This window comes from Eulemur rufifrons, chromosome 30, assembly GCF_041146395.1.
Source record: "Eulemur rufifrons isolate Redbay chromosome 30, OSU_ERuf_1, whole genome shotgun sequence".
NCBI lineage: Eukaryota > Metazoa > Chordata > Mammalia > Primates > Lemuridae > Eulemur > Eulemur rufifrons.
The window spans coordinates 40,035,008-40,052,776 of NC_091012.1; the positions used below are offsets into that span (position 1 = coordinate 40,035,008).

At 43.7% G+C, this 17,769-nt stretch overlaps 1 protein-coding gene across 1 annotated transcript in view; it reads left to right on the forward strand.

Annotated features, from left to right (window-relative positions):
* Window positions 1–811: 811 nt before the first annotated feature.
* GPC4 (glypican 4) overlaps window positions 812–17,769 on the forward strand; it is a 100,382-nt gene continuing 83,424 nt past the window's right edge. Inside the window, exon 1 of the mRNA XM_069464387.1 lies at window positions 812–1,484. Coding sequence (XP_069320488.1) covers window positions 1,325–1,484 — 160 coding nt within the window. The 5' untranslated portion in view covers window positions 812–1,324. The remainder of the gene's footprint in view (window positions 1,485–17,769) is intronic.

Sequence of the window (17,769 nt, forward strand, 5' to 3'; positions counted from 1 at the left end):
CGCAGTCAACCCTGACTTTGCCCCATCGTCTCACGGTTGGGGAGGGGGAGGGTTCTCTCGCTTCAGGGTTCCGCAGGACTAGTTGTAGAATGGGGGTGGGGTGGGGATTAGAGTGTTGCAGTGGCGGGAAGAGAATGTCTGCCAGGGTCCTGGACAAGTTGGTGCTTCACGAGCACCGTTTGATGGGGAGCAGGTCTGAGGAGGCCAGGTGAGGCTCTAGGGCGAGCTCTGAGCCTCAAGTCCGCTTAGGGCATGCAGAGAAACAATACGACTAACATGGGGCCATTCCCACAGGGCAGTTAGGGGCATCCTTGGGTGCCGGAAGGCTGAGGGGAGGCGGGTATCACGGCGGGAGGGCTCCGCACGGCTTTGGCCCGCGGGCGGCAGGTCAGGTGGCCACGTGCAGAAGGCCTATGGTTCCGACCTGGGCTTTGGGACAAGTCCCGCGCCGCCCGGTTCCCAGAGACTTGGCCCCTTCAGCCAGTAGTAGCTGGCCTTTCCTCTATAGGTGGGGGGTGGCGGGCAGGCTCCCCGCCTCTGAGGAGGAGGGGAGAAAGGAGGAGCCCGGCGGGGTGCGTCTCGCGAGGGAGCGCTGCGCGCCCAGCGTGGCCCCCTAGGAAGTGGATTTGGCAGCTCCGAATCCAACCTCGTTTCCAGGTTTTCTCCCGGCCCGGCCCAGCGTGCTCCCGCCTGTCGCCCGCCCCCCCGCCGCCCGCCCCCTTCCCCCTAGTGCCGCCCCCTTGGCCAAGTTTGCTGAGCGTCGCCGCGCACGCCGGCCAGTCAGTCAGCGGCAGAGCTGAGAAGGGCACAGCCGCGCGGCCGAGGGCAGAGTGAACCGAGCCGAGTCAAGCCAGGCGAGCGGACCAGCGCCGGGCAGCCCGAGCAGCCCGCAGCGAGCGCCGGCCGCCACCGCCGCCCACACCCTCCGCGGCCCCCGCCACCTTCCCCTCCTTCCCTCGCGCCCCTGCCTCGCCGGCCGCCCGGCCAACTTGCCCTGTTCGCTGCCCCGCGGTGCCCCGAGGTCACCGGCCCGCGCCTCTGCTCCTCTGGGCCGCGCGCCGCCTCCACACCCTCCTCCTCCTTCTACCCCGGCCAGGCGCCTGGCACCGGGGACCGTTGCCTGACGCGAGGCCCAGCTCCACTTTTCGCCCCGCGTCTCCTCCTCCTGCTCTCCTCCTCCACCAATTCCAACTCCTTCGCCCTCTAGCTCCACTTGCGAGCCCCCGACTCCGTGCCCCTCGGCCCGCTCCCGCAGCGCCGCTTCGGCTCCCATCCCGTCCTGTGCTGTCCCAAAGGTGGGAGCGCGTCTGCCCCGGCCCGCACCATGGCACGGTTCGGCTTGCCCGCGCTTCTCTGCACCCTGGCCGTGCTCAGCGCCGAACTGCTGGCTGCCGAGCTCAAGTCGAAAAGTTGCTCGGAAGTGCGACGTCTCTACGTGTCCAAAGGCTTCAACAAGGACGATGCTCCCCTCCACGAGATCAACGGTAGGTGGGAACCACCCGGGAGGCGGGTGTAGAGACAGGCATCCCGGAAAAGGGGCCGCGGACCCCCTGCCCCGCCGCCCCCTGTGCCGGACGCAGGTAGCCGAGAGGGAGCAATGGGCAGTGGAGAAAGTGAGCAGAGTGAACCAGCCCCAGCGCAGAGCGTTCCCCGCGGGCGCGCCCGGGGCGGCCTCTCCACCCCCGGCACTGTGAGTGGAGGGGCGCCGCGGAGTTGCCTGGTGCCACTCTCGAGTTCTGCTTCCATCCCTCCATCCCCCCGCCCTTTTGCAGTCTTCGCGGTCCCGGGAAGCCCCTGAGGACTCTGGCCCTGAGAAGTGCGTATCACCGGTTCCCTTGCCTTTTCCGGGTTGAACTCCTTACTGGGCTCCCCGCTTTGTTGTGTGGGTGACGAGAGGCCGGGTCGGGGTGAGGGGGAGCCTCCTAGAGCTTGCCAGATTTTGGGGGTCTCAAAACGTGGAACTTGATGTTTCATTGATGTTCTTTTAAGCCCCCCTCCTTCTACCGCTGACACAGATTAGGAGTTTTAGTAGCTGCAAAGGCTTTAGAAGTCGCCTTTAAAAAGCAAGCGACTCCCCCACTCTCCACCCCTCCAAATCCTGACTTTTGGAAACTCTCCTGCTTTCCGGAAGGTATTGGACTAGAAGGGAATTTTTCCCCCTTTCTTTTTTCTCGCCTCATTTTAAGGGTTAATTGCACATTCAATTACAGACCTTTGAACGGACTGATTACAGGAAACCTGAATCTCAGTTTGGAGATGGTTATGCAAATAGAGAAGGCTTAGCCAGTGACAAAGTTCACCGGATTTGGGCGCCTAGGGGTGCGTTGGGGTATTTGTGAAAACTCTTCTGGGAGCGCTGAGGAGGCGGCGTCCCAGGGGGCGCCCTCCGTCCCTCCTCACGAGGCCCGCGGCGATGCCCGGGCGGGTCCTCTGTGAGTCGCATTCACTAATTCACAGCGGGCCAACTGTTGCGCTCAGCCCCGCGGGCCGCGCTGGGGTCGGCGACGGCGCAGGTAGCCCTTTCACCCCGGGGATTCAGAAAGAACCACCAATCTGGTTGATTGGGGGCCAGCTTAACGTAAAGGAGGACTAGGAGATTCAAGTCCCAGGGGCTGAGCCTCCATTCCGAACCTTTCATGGAAGTGAGCAGAGCGCGCCTTTGCCTCGCGGTGCTGCTGGTCGCCGCGTGGGGCGGACAGGGGGCTGGTAGCCAGCAAAGGAAATACTGTAATTTCAACTAGGCGCTTCCAACGGCTTAGGAAGACTTGGGGGGGTCATTTTTTGGAAGGGCTATTAATAACCTTGGAGATTAAGTGTAGTCATCAATTACATATAAATTACTAAGGTAGTTGAGGGAAGTTGCTGGGCACTTTCGGAGAGTAACCGGCATCTGTCTAGAAATAGAATCGAAGAAATTGCTGGAGCAGTCCAGTCGCCCACTGCACCTTGGCAGTTATCAAATAACTTGCACACTACTGATTAGAGACTGTTTGCCCTTCAGCTGCCTGTCTTTTTGGGAACTCAAGTATGTCCTCACAGTGGCACGATTTTATTGGTTGTAGAGTCCTGAAAAGCCCTCTTTCTTCCCCCACTTCCTCCCGCCCCGCCAGAAAAAGTGAAGTGAACCAGCAGCCACTGAGGCTTGGGGGCTCCACAGGTCAGACCTGGTGTCTTTGTACCCTGCACAGTTTGGGCCTGGGCACAGCGGAGATGATTGGCGTGAAGGTTACAGTTGTCATTCCCACATTTTGAAGGGCTAGATGCAGCTATGCGCTTAATGGGAATGTGACAAGGTTTCATCTTCTGCTCATGCAGACAATATGTGCCTTTGAGATGGACTGGAGGCATTCAGGGAGTGGGTTGTGAAATCGCCCTCCCCACTTTCTCCAACTTAGCTGTGTAGTCTCACGGTGGCAGGGCACCTTCCTCAGCCAGCATCTCAGAGAAAAGGAAGCTTGGAGGGTGCTCAGGGACTCAGTGCTAGGTGTTTCCTTTGATTGTCATCATTCCCAGAAAACACCTGAGATATATTTTTGCATAAATGTCTATCTGGACATTTCACCCCTGGAAAGATGGGAGAGTTATTAGTGACCAGCAGCAGGAAATGGAAGCTAATGTGCTCACACCCAAGACATTTTATTCTTTTTGTCTTGTCCTTCATCTCCCTCCCAGGGCTGCTGCTTTTATTTCCCCTTTTGAATGACCTACTGGACTGCATTCTCCTGAGGAACAAAGGAAGTGCCTTTTTAGCTGGAATCCTTGGAAGACCACCAAGGACTTTAGCTCATGCAGTGCAATTTCGCACCACTTTCAACAATAACAAAAATGCATGACTGAATGGCTCAAAAATGTGGAGTGTTAGAGGCATTCATTTGAGTCTAGGACACTGTCACAACACAGACAGACCCAAGTAAATACCTTTAGACGGCCAGTATAGAAACAGGCGTAATCTTTACCATCACCCTGGCCTCTCCAGATGCATACATTAGTCTGGTCTTCTCTGGGTTACACTCAGATGATTTTTGGTCATTTTAGGGGAGATAGTCAATATAATGATTTGTATTCAGCCTAGGTCTGAATGAATTAATTGCCAGGCACTTTCTCTTGGTGGGGAGGGTATATTTTTTTTTTTTGGTGCAAAACATCCGGGATTGTTTTCCAGGCAAAGAGTCGCAAATTCTGGGTGCCTAGTCCATTGGCTTAGCCCAAGTTTAAGGTTTTATTCCCAATAGCCTTGCACTTGCCTTCTAGAGATTTGAACAGGCTTTAAGAGTACTCCATGTTCTGAAAGAGTCTCAGTCTTTGTAGATCATAATTAAGATGATCTGATATGCTCTCAATGGTGTCAGGGAGTAAGTACATCATGCTGCTAGGGCTTCCCACTGAGGTCCTGCATTGCCTGTCTATCTGCTTGACCCCTGTACTTTTCAAATAATGGGGAGCCCAGATGCCATGATAAAAAAAAAAATCTTTAACACAAAGGACACGTTTTTGTTCAGCTTTCAATGGCCATATATTTTTGGAGCCCCTACTATTTGCAGTGTCCTGTGCTTGGCAACATGGTGGAGGCAGCAAGAAGGGCAGGAGGGGCCTCTGCCACCAGGACCTTTCCTAGTAGTAGGGAGATAAGCCAGGCACACACATAATTGGAATACAACACAGTGTGTGATGAGTACCATAAGAGTGACACAGATGAAAAGAAGGGAGTGCCCAGGCAGTTCCAAGTGGGAAGGGATTTGGGACTCTAATATTATAGACTATTAACTAGGTAATGCTAGTTCACTAGCAAAAGCAAAAATACTAACGATAAGTTTAAAGATCTTATCATTTTCATTGTACCTCCCTCCATAAAGACAGAGGATAAAAGTATATGCAACAAATGGCATTTTATTACTAATCTGATCTCTGCTGAAATTGTTTTTAAGAGTGTGGCAGTTGATGAGAAAAGTTCTTGAGCTTGTCCCTTTCACAGTGATATTGACCAATAACCAGGAGAACTTTACTTGACCCCTGTACTTTTCAAGTAATGGAGAGTTGTGGTTTTGGAGTTTTTGTTTCTTGTTCTCATTTATGTTCATGAGCAATGCACCTGTGAGCTTGCACCCACACCCACAAAGGCACATGCACAGAGGATTCTGGGAATCACATAAACTATGTTAGGATTACATGGAAAAACGTGTGTGTGTGTGTGTGTGTGTGTGTGTGTAGGAGAGGTAGCAGTACTTTCTAATACTGAGCTGATTATATATAAGACAGCATGTGTCTTCAAGATTTGTATTCTCCCTTCTCCACCTTAAGTAAATGGGTTGGATTTTGCAATGAACTTTTCTCTGTTCTGTTGGAATCATCAGTTTGGCTATGTGTTTCACTTGAGGAGAGAGTCTGATTAAGCCACAGGGCCCATCACTGTAGAAATTGCCCCAAGAAGTTACAGGAACTATCCCCTGGACATGTTCCAAAAAGAGCTTAGTAAAAATTCTGGATTATGTGGCTCAATCTCCAGTTAGAACATACAGATATAAAATGTTTGATTCAGCGTAACTACTGTTTTCCTTTTTTGTTTGGTTCACATTGAGTTGCATGCAATTTCAGGATTAACTGGAGACTAGACTGAGGAATGAGAAAGGAAGTTTTTTGTTATCTATGCAAGGGACACGGCATTGGTATTAATCTGAGTCAGCTGGAAGTTAGTCTTTCTGGCTCCCCAATAACATTAACTGTTTTTAGCACTGAGGTTTGTTCCCATTTGGATTAAAAAATGCATTTTGGTCTCATGATAAGAGCTAGTAGCCATTGAGTACTTTGCCTGGGGCTGGCCCTATGCTAAGGACTTCACATGATTGTCTCATTTAAAGCCCACAGCAACCATATGAGGTCAGAATTATCATCACCATCTTCATTTTACAGACAAAGAAACTGAGATTCAAAGGAATTAAGAAATATAGTCACAGTCTTACAGCTGTGACAAGAGGTGGGATTTGAACCTAGGGTTTTTTCTCCTTCACTCATCATTATGTTTAATCACATGGCTAAACACAGCCCCATTTCTTTGTTTTTAATTTCAAAATATTAAGGGAGTGTAAATGTAGACCTATCATTTGATCCAGCAATCCCACTACTGGGTATCTCCCCAAAGGAAAATAAGTCATTTTATCAAAAAGACACCTGTGTGTGAATGTTTATCTCAGCACAATTCATAATTGTAAAGATGTGGAATCAACCTAAGTGCCCATCAATTCATAAGTACAAAAAAATGTGCTTGTGTGTGTGTGCACATATATATGTGCACACACGCATGCATATATACCATGGAGTACTACTCAGCCATAAAAATAAATGAAATAATGTCTTTTGCAGCAACTTGGAGGAACTTAGGTTTTATCTCACCCAGAGTATAGTTTATGTTATGTTGTACACATTAAGACAAAAAAGTGCTTTCTCTACTCACATAGAAGTTGTAAAGATATAAGCTATGAGAGGACCTTCATTAACTAGTAAGAGACCATCACAATGGCCCTATTTTCACACTGTAGTAGAGAGGATCCAATCACATATTTGGCAGGCAAAATGTCAAACCCAGACATAGACAATATAGTTAACAGTGGAAGGAATATGAATTGTATTTCCTGGGCAATGGGGAGCCAGTGAGGGTTTCTGAGGAGGGGAATGTCATCAGTCAAGCTGTTTTAGGAAGATAACTAGTGGCACTTCGAGTTAAGGGTTAGTGAGGCAAGAGATAAAGTCAGGGAGATCTTTTAGGAGGTGTTTTAAATAGTGCTTAACTGGCCTACTTGCTTCTTGTTTGTTGCCCTCCTGTTCCATCCTGAATCATGCCAGCTGAATTTCCTCACATTACTGCTTTGATTAGAGTCTTTTCTTTGAGCTTTAGTGTCTCCAAGTATCTCAAATGGTACTTCTTCCATTAGGTTACTTCTGAACTCTGCAGGGTTATGTGCCATCTTCCTGATTCCCTGCTTGAACCAGATCCATGGTCTTTATACATAACTAACGGCCTTGTATTATAGTTAACTGTGTGTACAGGTACATGTTTGTCTTCTCTCCTCAAATGTAAGCAACCTGAGGGCAGATATGGCAATTCCTGGCATTTTCTGTGCCTAACATTACCACATGTGGTAGCTCAGCGCAATATTTGTCAAACAAGTGGGGGGATAACATAGACAATTGTATCACATTCTCTTTCAGGACACTGGTGCTATAATGGGATTATACTGCCTTGATGATAGATTGTCATTCCCATGGTCTGTTGATCTCCCAGGAATCTTCTGGATCTAAACACTTTGAAGTGAGATAAATTTAAAGTAAATCTCCATGATATGTTGGTATAACTTGGAGAGCATTTTTATTCATTTTGGGGAGTACTTGTCTTTACCACTTCATTAATATCCAAGTGCTTATAGGAATTTTTCAGAAAGATTGAGCATTTTATTTTCCTTTATGCTTTTTGACACATACTTCTTTAAAGAATAGTTGACACTCTTGTGATTAGGCAATTTAGAGCAAATTTACAGCAAATTTACCACATTAGATTCAGAACATAGAGCTTGTTCAGTACACATGAGTTATCTTTTAACAAACAAAATATCTTCAGTTTATTGTCTTTGCTGAGGAGAAGAACACAGGCTTAAGGGTGTCAGAATATTTTGTATAATATAAATAAGCAGACACACTAAAATACGAACAGGTAAGAACTAGCATTTTCAATTCCACTTGGTTAAACATCTGTTGCTTAGTATAGAGAACATGAAAGTGCAGAAAATTCACGAAGCGATTCCATCCTGGAGGTAATTTGAAATATTATATTTAAGTTTTGATGCATTTAATTCAGCAATCTGGTGGAAGAGAAAAATCAAAGAGATCCATCAGCCAGGTATTCAACTTTTGAAAAAGAAACTCTAACAAATGTTAGAAATTAGGAAAAAAAATTGAAGAGTTAAAAAAGTCAATAACCTCCAGGAAGCCTGGAAACTATGTAAAAACATCTTATTGGAAGCCCAGATAAATGTGTGCCAGACATCAAAAAGACCAGCTGCTTGGGGGAAGAAAAAAAGAACCCGGCATGACTAACTGGCAGAGTAAAAGAGGCTGCTTCAGGGGAAAAGGCATCTTTCACAAAATGGAAAGAGTTTAAGCCAGAAGAGGGAAGTCCACTAGGTATGGCAAGGCAGGTACAAACTAGAAATTAAGTGGACTGACAGAATTGGAGGTAAACCTTGTAAGGGATTTGAAAGAAGTTCCATGTGATAGTAACAGTGAAAAGGTAGCCTGAATCCAACCTATCAGAGAAGAAACAATATGGCTTCTTTAAGGAGAAACCATGCCTGTTCAATTTCCCATAGTTCTTTTCTAGTAAAGAAGCATGTAGATACAGGGGAACAGACATGTATAGTTTAGGTTTTCAAAAATTATGCAATGGGATTCCAAGGCAAAGAAAATTCAGAAAATACATTTACTTTGGGATAGGTGGGAATATTGGGGGAGGAGAGAGAGAAGAAACTCCATTGACCTAGATGGAGTATTTTACATGGAGAGGGCATGGTTTCTTGGAATGAGTATTTCTAGCCTAGCTCCCTTTGGTAAGGTTCTTCCTTTAAAAAATGGGGGTGAGGGTGTTAGAATGCTAGATTAGATCAGTGGTTCTCAGCCCTGGCTACACATTGAACCACCTGGGGAACTTTTAAAATACACTAATGCGTGGGCACCACCCCAGACCAATTAAATCACATTTTCTGGAGGCGGGGCTAGGTCATGGTGTTTTTTCAAAAGCTCCCCAGTGTTTCTAATGAGCAGCCACAGTTGAGAATCACTGCCCTAAATGATCACTGAGGTCCCTTCCATCTCTGAGTTCTATGATTCTAAATTTTCCAGTGAAATTCATCACAAAGTGTTGTCTCAGATGAGAGCTCTGATTTAGACTAAATGCATGCTTGTTTTAATTTTGGTTAACTTGAATTTAAGAGAAAGAGCTGCCAAACTTGGGAGAATATTTTTAAATCAAAATACAAATATGAGCCCCAACTAGTGATGCTTTGCTGTAGGTAGAGACGTAAGACAAGGACATTGAGAGTACTTTGGAGAGAATTAGAAAGGAATCCAGTGTTTCAGTCATTTATTGATTAAGTGTCAGTGTGCTAGGTGATATTTCTTCCCTTTCTCTTTATTGATAACATAAAACAATCTCTTTATCCCTTACTTTAATGTCCTCTTTGCCATGTGTTTATTCTCTTCAAGTATCTTATCAAGAAATAGAAGTACAGTAAATCCCCAGGCTTCTGGCTGGCACCACCATCTAGAACACAGCTGGGAATGTGGAAGTAAGCAGAAAAACTAAATGATGGAAACAGCTGTCATAAAGCCCATGCATTCTACTTGGAGAAAAGACCTTCAGAATTTATCATCAGCAATCATTGAATAGCTCCTGTATGCAGAGCAGTATGCTAGGTGCTGGGGATTCCAGGAGGTGTCAAACAGGAATCAAGCTTTGGAGGAGATTATATTCAAATTAGGTAGATAGGGTTTATACATGACAAGATAAAATGCTTTGGTTATCCAGTTTCCTAGTCCATGGCTGATTAGAAGTAGCAAGTGGTACTGGTTGAGGGTGGTGGAGGGGTCAAAGGGAAGGGGTAGTTTTAAATGCAGGTAAGACTTAACATCTGGGAGAAGTAAGAGAGGTTGGTGTGAAACGGGGTGGGGGGGGCAGCCAGAAGCTGAACAGTGGACCCAGAACTTGTTTATCTTGGCAGTTTGAGACCTTTTAAGATGGGATGAATGCTCAAAGGCACCTTTGTAACCATAACCTCCCAGGGCACTAGTATATTTCAGGACAGTATTAAGTAAGTGTGTTTGGTATATTCTGATTTAAAAATTCAGAAAGTATATTTTAGAAAGAGTTCATTTGGAAATATGAAAACTGCTCTTAAAAGTAGGGAAAGTTCAGTTAACTTAGACATTTACCTATTTAGAGCACCCAGTACTGGATCAATAAGGAGTCATTTTATTTTATGTGTTGCTTTGTCTTTATTAAAAAAAATAAGTTTAAGGCTGTATGTTATGAATTCAGTGGCTTTTTCACTTTTGAGCTTTTGGTTCGTGATTTTGTTCCTCTGTGCCTCCTCTTCCGAGCCCACTAGAACATCCAAGTTAAATTTAGTTACTAATACTGAATTGCCTGCTGTGGTCAGTTTAGAAAACTGACATTCTGACCTGAAGTCCCAAGAAGCAGGAGAGTGTTGGTTCCTAGTTAGAGGTGACAGGTTTAAATAATTGAATATTGGTTTCCCTTTTAAACATTTACCAAACTAAATGTATAATCATAAGAAAAGAAACACGAGAAATTAAGGATAGTTTCTGACCCTGTAGCTATTTAAACCTTAAAAAAAAGAAGCCTTTCTTGCCCTATTATTAATGATTTGAGAGACCACGTATCCCCAATTCCTGTCACATTGCATGGCATGTGCTAGGTGCTCGAGAAGTGTTTAGTGGTTCAAAAATAAGTTCAAGCATGATTTTTCACTTTTGTATTTATTCCAGGAATAGATATTTCTATTCATCCTGGTATGGTCTAATTGTTTGTGTCCTCCCCAAATTCATAAGTTGAAATCCTAATCCCCAAGGTGATGGTATTAGAAGGTGGGGCCTCTGGGATGTGAGCCTTTATGAATGGGATTAGTGGTCTTATGAAAGAGGCCCCAGAAAGATCTCTTGCCACTTAAGGCATGTGAAGTTATGGTGAAAAGATGTCTCTCTGTGAGGAAACAGGCCCTCACCATACACAAAATCTGCCAGCATCTTGATCTTGGACTGCTCAGCCTCCAGAACTGTGAGCAATAAATTTCTGTTATTTATGAGTCACCCAGTCTATGATATTTTGTTATAACAGCCCAAACAGACTAAGACTATCCCTTTTTTAAATTTATTTCAAGCTGTTTAATTTACTTCTAACTTTCTAATACATTCATTCCTTAGATACCTAAGTAAGAAAGGGAAAAGGAAAGTAACCTTTTTTTTCCCCCTTAACTTAGAATTTGGTGCTCTTTCTTGGTGTGCTTGGAGGTGGGAGCTTAGTATTTCATGTGGTTTGTTTTAATCCTGGTAGACAAATGGTTGCTTCTTCTTATATTGTTTGTTCCAGATGTTAGCACGAACTTGGCTATGAACTTGGCTGTGCCTGCAGAGGTGCTTTTAGAAAAGAGGCTACCTTTGCTCCTTTTGCATTTCTTCATCCTTTCTACCAGGTACTTGCTTTCCTCTTCTTCCCCCGGAGGCTTGGGTCGGGCTCTTATCTCTGCTTCATCTCAGCCATTCTTTTCATGCTAGTCCTTTCTTCCCACAGCTACTTTGTCAGATGGGCTTTTGCAAGCCTCTTAAAGCCAGTCATCTTTCTTATGTGTTTGGCTTCTGTCTTCCAGGGCAGGCTGGAAGTGATTTCTTTTGGACTGTAGAGGTTTCCTTAGTTCCCCAAACTCTGCATCCCAGCAAGCATCAAGCCACTGGAGTATTTTTTTTCCTTCAGTTATTGTTTCTATTTCATCACACATTTGTCTCCATTGAGTTTTCAGTCTTGTGTTTGGTTAGAGATGAAAACAAAGCACTGTGTCCTTGCAAACTGCAGTGTAAAGCATGTGGTTAGCAGTTACTACTTGCAATGGTCCAGTCTGAGTGGGAGTATCATTTTTCTTGGCAGTCACTTCACAGAAAGCCCTGTTTTTTTGGTGCCAGAATAAGCAGTCATTACATTCCTTACAATTTATAGTCAAATTATTATCTACTATTGTTAAAATTGCCTTAATTATAGAATATTTCCCCATGCTAAGATTTTAAAAAGCAAAATAAGATAAATTTTCACCAATGTACTTTAGAAACAGTCCTTAAAAATCGCCCCCTCACCAGGACATCGGGAGGCTATGGTGAGGATTAGTTCTTTGTGTTTATGGGGAGATTATTTTGAAGAGTGAAATGAGTTCATTTTAAACTGAATTTGAACTAAATGCCCCCAGCCTGATGGTTGGGTAATGTTCTGCCTTGTTGTTTAGCCCCAGTTTGGAATTAACTTTTTTTTTCCTGCCCCTTCAGGTCCGATGGGCCTGGATACATTCTGGGGAGACTCTTTTGGTGGGAGGTCAATTGATCATTAAGCAGTGTTGTGATCTTAGAAGATGTTCTTGTATTCTTCAAATTGGAGGGCAAATGATGAAATAGCAGCCTTCAAAAATAAGGGACTGCATGCATCAGTTTTCTTGTGATCTGAACAAAGATTTAGGTGACTGGATATGTTTCAGCGTAGTCAGTCTTTCATAATATCTACCGTGGGCTCTGCTTTAAAGATGCATCTAAAACCTGTCTTCTTACCATCACAACAACTACCATCCTAGTATCGGCCCCCATCACCTCTTGCCTGGATTATTGCAGTTACCTGTAACTAGTCTCCCTGCTCTAGCACTCTGGCTCTCTCCAGCCCATGCTCTCAGCACAGTAGCCAGTGCAATGATACACTCTCTTAAACTTAAGAGAATATCACTACTATGCTCAAAATGCTCCAGTGGCTCCCCATGCTACCCAGAATGAAAACCAAGTCTTAGGATCTGCCCATCAGCCCTCTACTGTGCCAGTCCCTTCTTCTCAAGCTTCACCTCCTGTTTCTCTCCCCACCCCACCCATGTTGGTCTCTGTTTTTCTTCAAGCACATCAGGCACACTTGGGGGCTTTTGCACTTCTTATTCTCAGTGCCTAGAACACCCTGCTGCCAGATCGCAACATGGCTCACTCCCTCATATGTTTCAGAGCTTTATTATTTATTTATTTATTTATTTATTTTTGAGACGGAGTCTCACTCTGTTGCCCGGGTTAGAGTGCCGTGGTGTCAGCCTAGCTCACAGCAACCTCACACTCCTGGGCTCAAGCAATCCTTCTGCCTCAGCCTCCCGAGTAGCTGGGACTACAGGCATGCGCCACTATGCCTGGCTAATTTTTTCTATATATTTTTAGCTGTCCAGATCATTTCTTTCTATTTTTAGTAGAGACGGGGGTCTTGCTCTTGCTCAGGCTGGTCTTGAACCCCTGAGCTCAAATGATCCACCTGCCTCTGCCTCCCTGAGAGCTAGGATTACAGGCGTGAGCCACCACACCCGGCCTGTTTCAGAGCTTTGATTACCTATCACCTTCACATTAATAGAGAAGCCTTTCCTGACTGTGTATAACATAGGATACTCCCCCTTCCCCACCCCCACACACACATACACTTTGCCCCTCTCCCTCTCTGCTGTCTTCTTCAGTTATCACCAACTGACCTGAGGGTAGGGGCTTTGCCTCTTTTATTCACTGCTCTTTACTTGGTGTCTAGCACATTGCCTGACACTCAGAAATGTTTGTTGAATGAATGCATGAATGAGTGCTTGTAAATAGAATGTTGTTAGTTATGACAAGCTTTCAGAGGGCGTAGTTGACTCTTTGGGACTTACGAGCATAAGACTACACATTTGACTCTCCATCTGTAGAAAGGGGGTGCCCGGGCTGAAGATTCATTCATTCAGCAAATATTTACTGACTGTTAATTGCTAGGCACTGGGGGATAAAGCAGTGAACAAAAATGACATTGGCCACGCATCACACTCCTGGAGCTCACAATCGAAATGAAGAGACAGATTATTTTTATTTAAAAAATATTTTTAAGGCCAGTCATGCGAAGCAGTGGGAGTGGAGAAGGAACAAAGAAATCTGTAACTGGTTGTGATCAATTAGTGGTAAACACCACTGCACTCAGACCAGCCAAGAAACAGATACTGGCTCAGTAATTCTGCAAATCAGTATTTAATTGCAGTAGTGATAACTACTTCTAAGGAGAGCCCTTGGTCTTGGGTGTGGGGTGGGGGAATGGCAATCAGGAAAGAAGCATAGTTTTCTTGACCGTTTAGGCCTATGAGGCTTTTCTCATTTTCTAGGAGTAGTGCTTTTTACACCATCACAAACCCCAATGTTTGGCCAGAGTTTGTGTTTCTGGCAGTGGGATCTGAGGCCAATTCTAGAGTACTTGTTGGAGCAGTGCAGGGGAGATAGGCCTAAGTTATCTAAGTTATTGAGACTTAACATGGAGTACTTTTTCTGGTTGCCTACCCTGGTTAGCATTTTTGGGACTGGGTTTACATGGGCACCGGAAAATGCAAAGTTAACTCTTGTGCCACTTTATACTGTTGTTCTCTTTTCTCAAGGTGGTCTGCAGAGGGACCAGACTATGAATACTAAAGCTTTCAGTTTTTGTGTAATATCAGCATCCACTCTCATTCTCATAGAGAAATACTGGTCATTTGAACGGTGAGTGGCTCAGAGTGAAGCCCTCTGGCCTGGCAATGACTGTTACAGTAGAACTCTGGTCCAGCGAAATATGGATGGAATGTACCTGTCAAGTGGGAACAGGATTCCTTCCCTCCCCAAGCCTTTATTAGTGGTGACCAAGTGCAGGGTTGCCTCAATGTGAGGAGGACCCTGGCTGTGGGGTGCAAGTGCAGAGGCTGGCCAGGGAGATTAGGATTGTAAGGAAATGCAACCTTAGTGATAAGTGTTTGCAGTTATCATTAACAGGATGGGAAGGAGCATTCCCTGCCACATACTGCTGCTCTGAGAACAGGGTTTTTCCCATTTCAAGAAAAATTGTTTTTTAGAATTTTAGGTGAATACTGTGGACAAAATAGGGCCCTATTCGTTAGTTCAGAAATTCAAAGTCCTGATGAGGAACACGGAGGCTGGGGTATGTACAGATACTAGTTTGCATGCCTGGCACTTTTACCTAGAGCTACATGAGTAGCCTTGAGATCCCAAGTGTTTCCTGCTTATAACCAAGTTTTTTTTAGCCATCATCTAATCCAGATCCGTCTTTTGAAGGGCATACTACATAGCAGCGACAAAGGCTGAAACCTCAAGCTCTCCATTTAATGCAATGAACTGTCTACATTGTTGTAAATTGAGCACATAAATTTGTAGGCAAGGGCCAAGTCTTGCTTAAATATGAAGACTAAGGTGGGCCCTACTTTAAATATGAATTTAAATATGAAAATTATGGTACATACCCTATTTTAAATAATATAGGCTTGCTGTTATCATAAGGTTACGTTGCCTGGTGGAGAATAGAAGTAAGCGTTTTGTTTCTCATCATCTAATCTCTCAAATTGTCCATATGCTGTGAAGCACTCTCATGGTGTGGGCTGAGCTGCCTGAGTTCATGATAGGGCAAGCCAATCCTTACCTCTCTAAACTTAGCTTTAAGTTTCGGGGAAGTGATTATCTGTTCTTTTATTTTTCAAACAGATGCAATATTTACCATTTCCACCAGTAATCTCTTAGTGTTTGTCCTGGACTCCAGAGATTTTCTTGGTTGTTTCTAAGCTCAAGAATGAAGTAAAATACAATGAGATTCTTGGCATAGTCGTTCTTATCTCTTCTGGGTCAGTAATGAAAGGGTTTGCTAAGCAAATGGATGGTGTAAATACAATATTAGGAGATGTTTAACACCTACATAGGGAAAGAGACTATTCCCAAACACCTCAGGAACAACGATTTAAATTGAAACCATTGTGTTAATTACAAAAATATCTCTGTTTATTAAAGTAGGTCTCTAAGTTGCTTTAGTTGTCATTACTTCCTGGGGTCACTTTGAAAGTGATAAGTTGTTTTTTAAAAAAATACTGTATAATTCAGCCCATATTGTCTCCAATTAGTCAAATTTATAGAAGGCATTTCTGTAATTGACCATATTAACATGAGAGACTAATAGCAGCTCTGCTGTTAGGACAGGATATTTGTTTTCCTTCTTGAAGTCCCAGCAGCTGTTGTATCATCATATTTTGCAGAAAGAAAAAACAACTAAAAAAATTGAGATTTGTTTTTAATGTGAGGGGCATGCAAGCTGATCGCTAAGAATAAAGGGAAATGATTGAATTTGGCACAGTTATTAATTTCAGAAATGTCTTTGAATCTGTGTAATATGCTTCAGTGTTATGCCAATGCATTGTGGCTTCCTGGGGTGACATTTAGGAAATGTAGATTTAGATCCTACATTTTGCCAAATACAAATTGCTTCAGGTATTAAGTACTTTTCTTAACAAAGATTGATCATAAAGGAATTTTTCACCATTTTCAACAGTTATTACATGTGTGATCAGAGAGTTATGCCAAACCTTGAATTTTTTATAATCTGGTATATTTAGGAATGTATGCTGTTCTGAAGAAAGTATAACCCCAACTACAGACAGTTTCCTAGGGATCATTAATTTATACTTAAAGTATTTCAATTATGATAGTCATTTTTTTGAAATGAAGGAAAATTTTGATCATTAAGAAAGAATAGCAGGCATTTTCCTCTTAGTAAATGTAAAAAGTGTTAGAGATTTCTTCAAATACTGCATAACTTAGGTTTCTTAGTTGCATTGAATTCTATGTGCTGAAGCAGTTGACTTTGTGCCTATGTTCCTTTTTAAACAATTTATTGGCCGGGCGCGGTGGCTCACGCCTGTAATCCTAGCACTCTGGGAGGCCGAGGCGGGTGGATTGCTCAAGGTCAGGAGTTCGAGACCAGCCTGAGCGAGACCCCGTCTCTACTAAAAATAGAAAGACATTATATGGACAACTAAAAATCTATATAGAAAAAATTAGCCGGGCATAGTGGCGCATGCCTGTAGTCCCAGCTACTTGGGAGGCTGAGGCAGTAGGATCGCTTAAGCCCAGGAGTCTGAGGTTGCTGTGAGCTAAGCTGACGCCACGGCACTCACTCTAGCCTGGGCAACAAAGTGAGACTCTGTCTCAACAAAAAAAAAAAAAAAACAAAAAAAAAAAAAAACAATTTATTGTAACCTTGAGCTGGCCTTTCTCATCTCATCTCTTTCTTCCCTTTCCCAATATTTGTTTTCTTTTAATCGGTTGATATTGATAATTTTTTTCCATTTAAAAAAAAACAAGACGAGACTAACATGATTTCATTAGCCCTCTAATTGCTTTACTAATGGAAATCTGTTGGTCCCTCAAACATCAGGGGTGCAGTTTTAAAAGGAACTGCTAACTGATTCTTGAACCATATGTCTTTAATTTTTAAAAACTCAGCAGGGCCTGAAACTTTAAAAAATCATTCCATTTCTTCCCAAGGTTTTAAATTTTTAATTATAATATAAACCCTACCTACTTAAAATTATTTAATCCATATTCAATAGGATTCCTACAATCATAGTGATAATTTTTATTAATTATTATCTTAATAACCATAGGTAACAATTACTCAGCACTCACTATGGGCCTATTTTGAACCCATTATGTGTATTAATCCGTTTAATGGAACCAGAAAATAAAAAGAGGGAGGATGGAGTAGAGAATTTTAAATGGAGTAAAGAATTTTAAAACCAAGGCTATTACAGTGAAGGAACCATGGGATTCCAGGTAGCTGAGGTAAAACAGGATGCCCAACTGGTTATGCATTTCTAGTTTATCTGATGAAAAGAAACATAACAATTCTTCAGGCAAGATATTTTCTTATTGTTTGCTAAATCTAGGAAGAATTTATTATGTAGGTTCTAATGTAAAAGACAGTAGACAGCTTAATAATCAGTCAACATGATTTCACATGGCCATTTCTTCTACTGATCTTCCAACAGTAGAAGATTAAACCAAAGAAACAACATTCAAGAAATCAGTCGGGCTTTCAGGTCCATGGGGTTGTCTTGGTCTTTAGGCTAAAGAATCAAACTCTTCCTATCTTTAATGGTAACTACT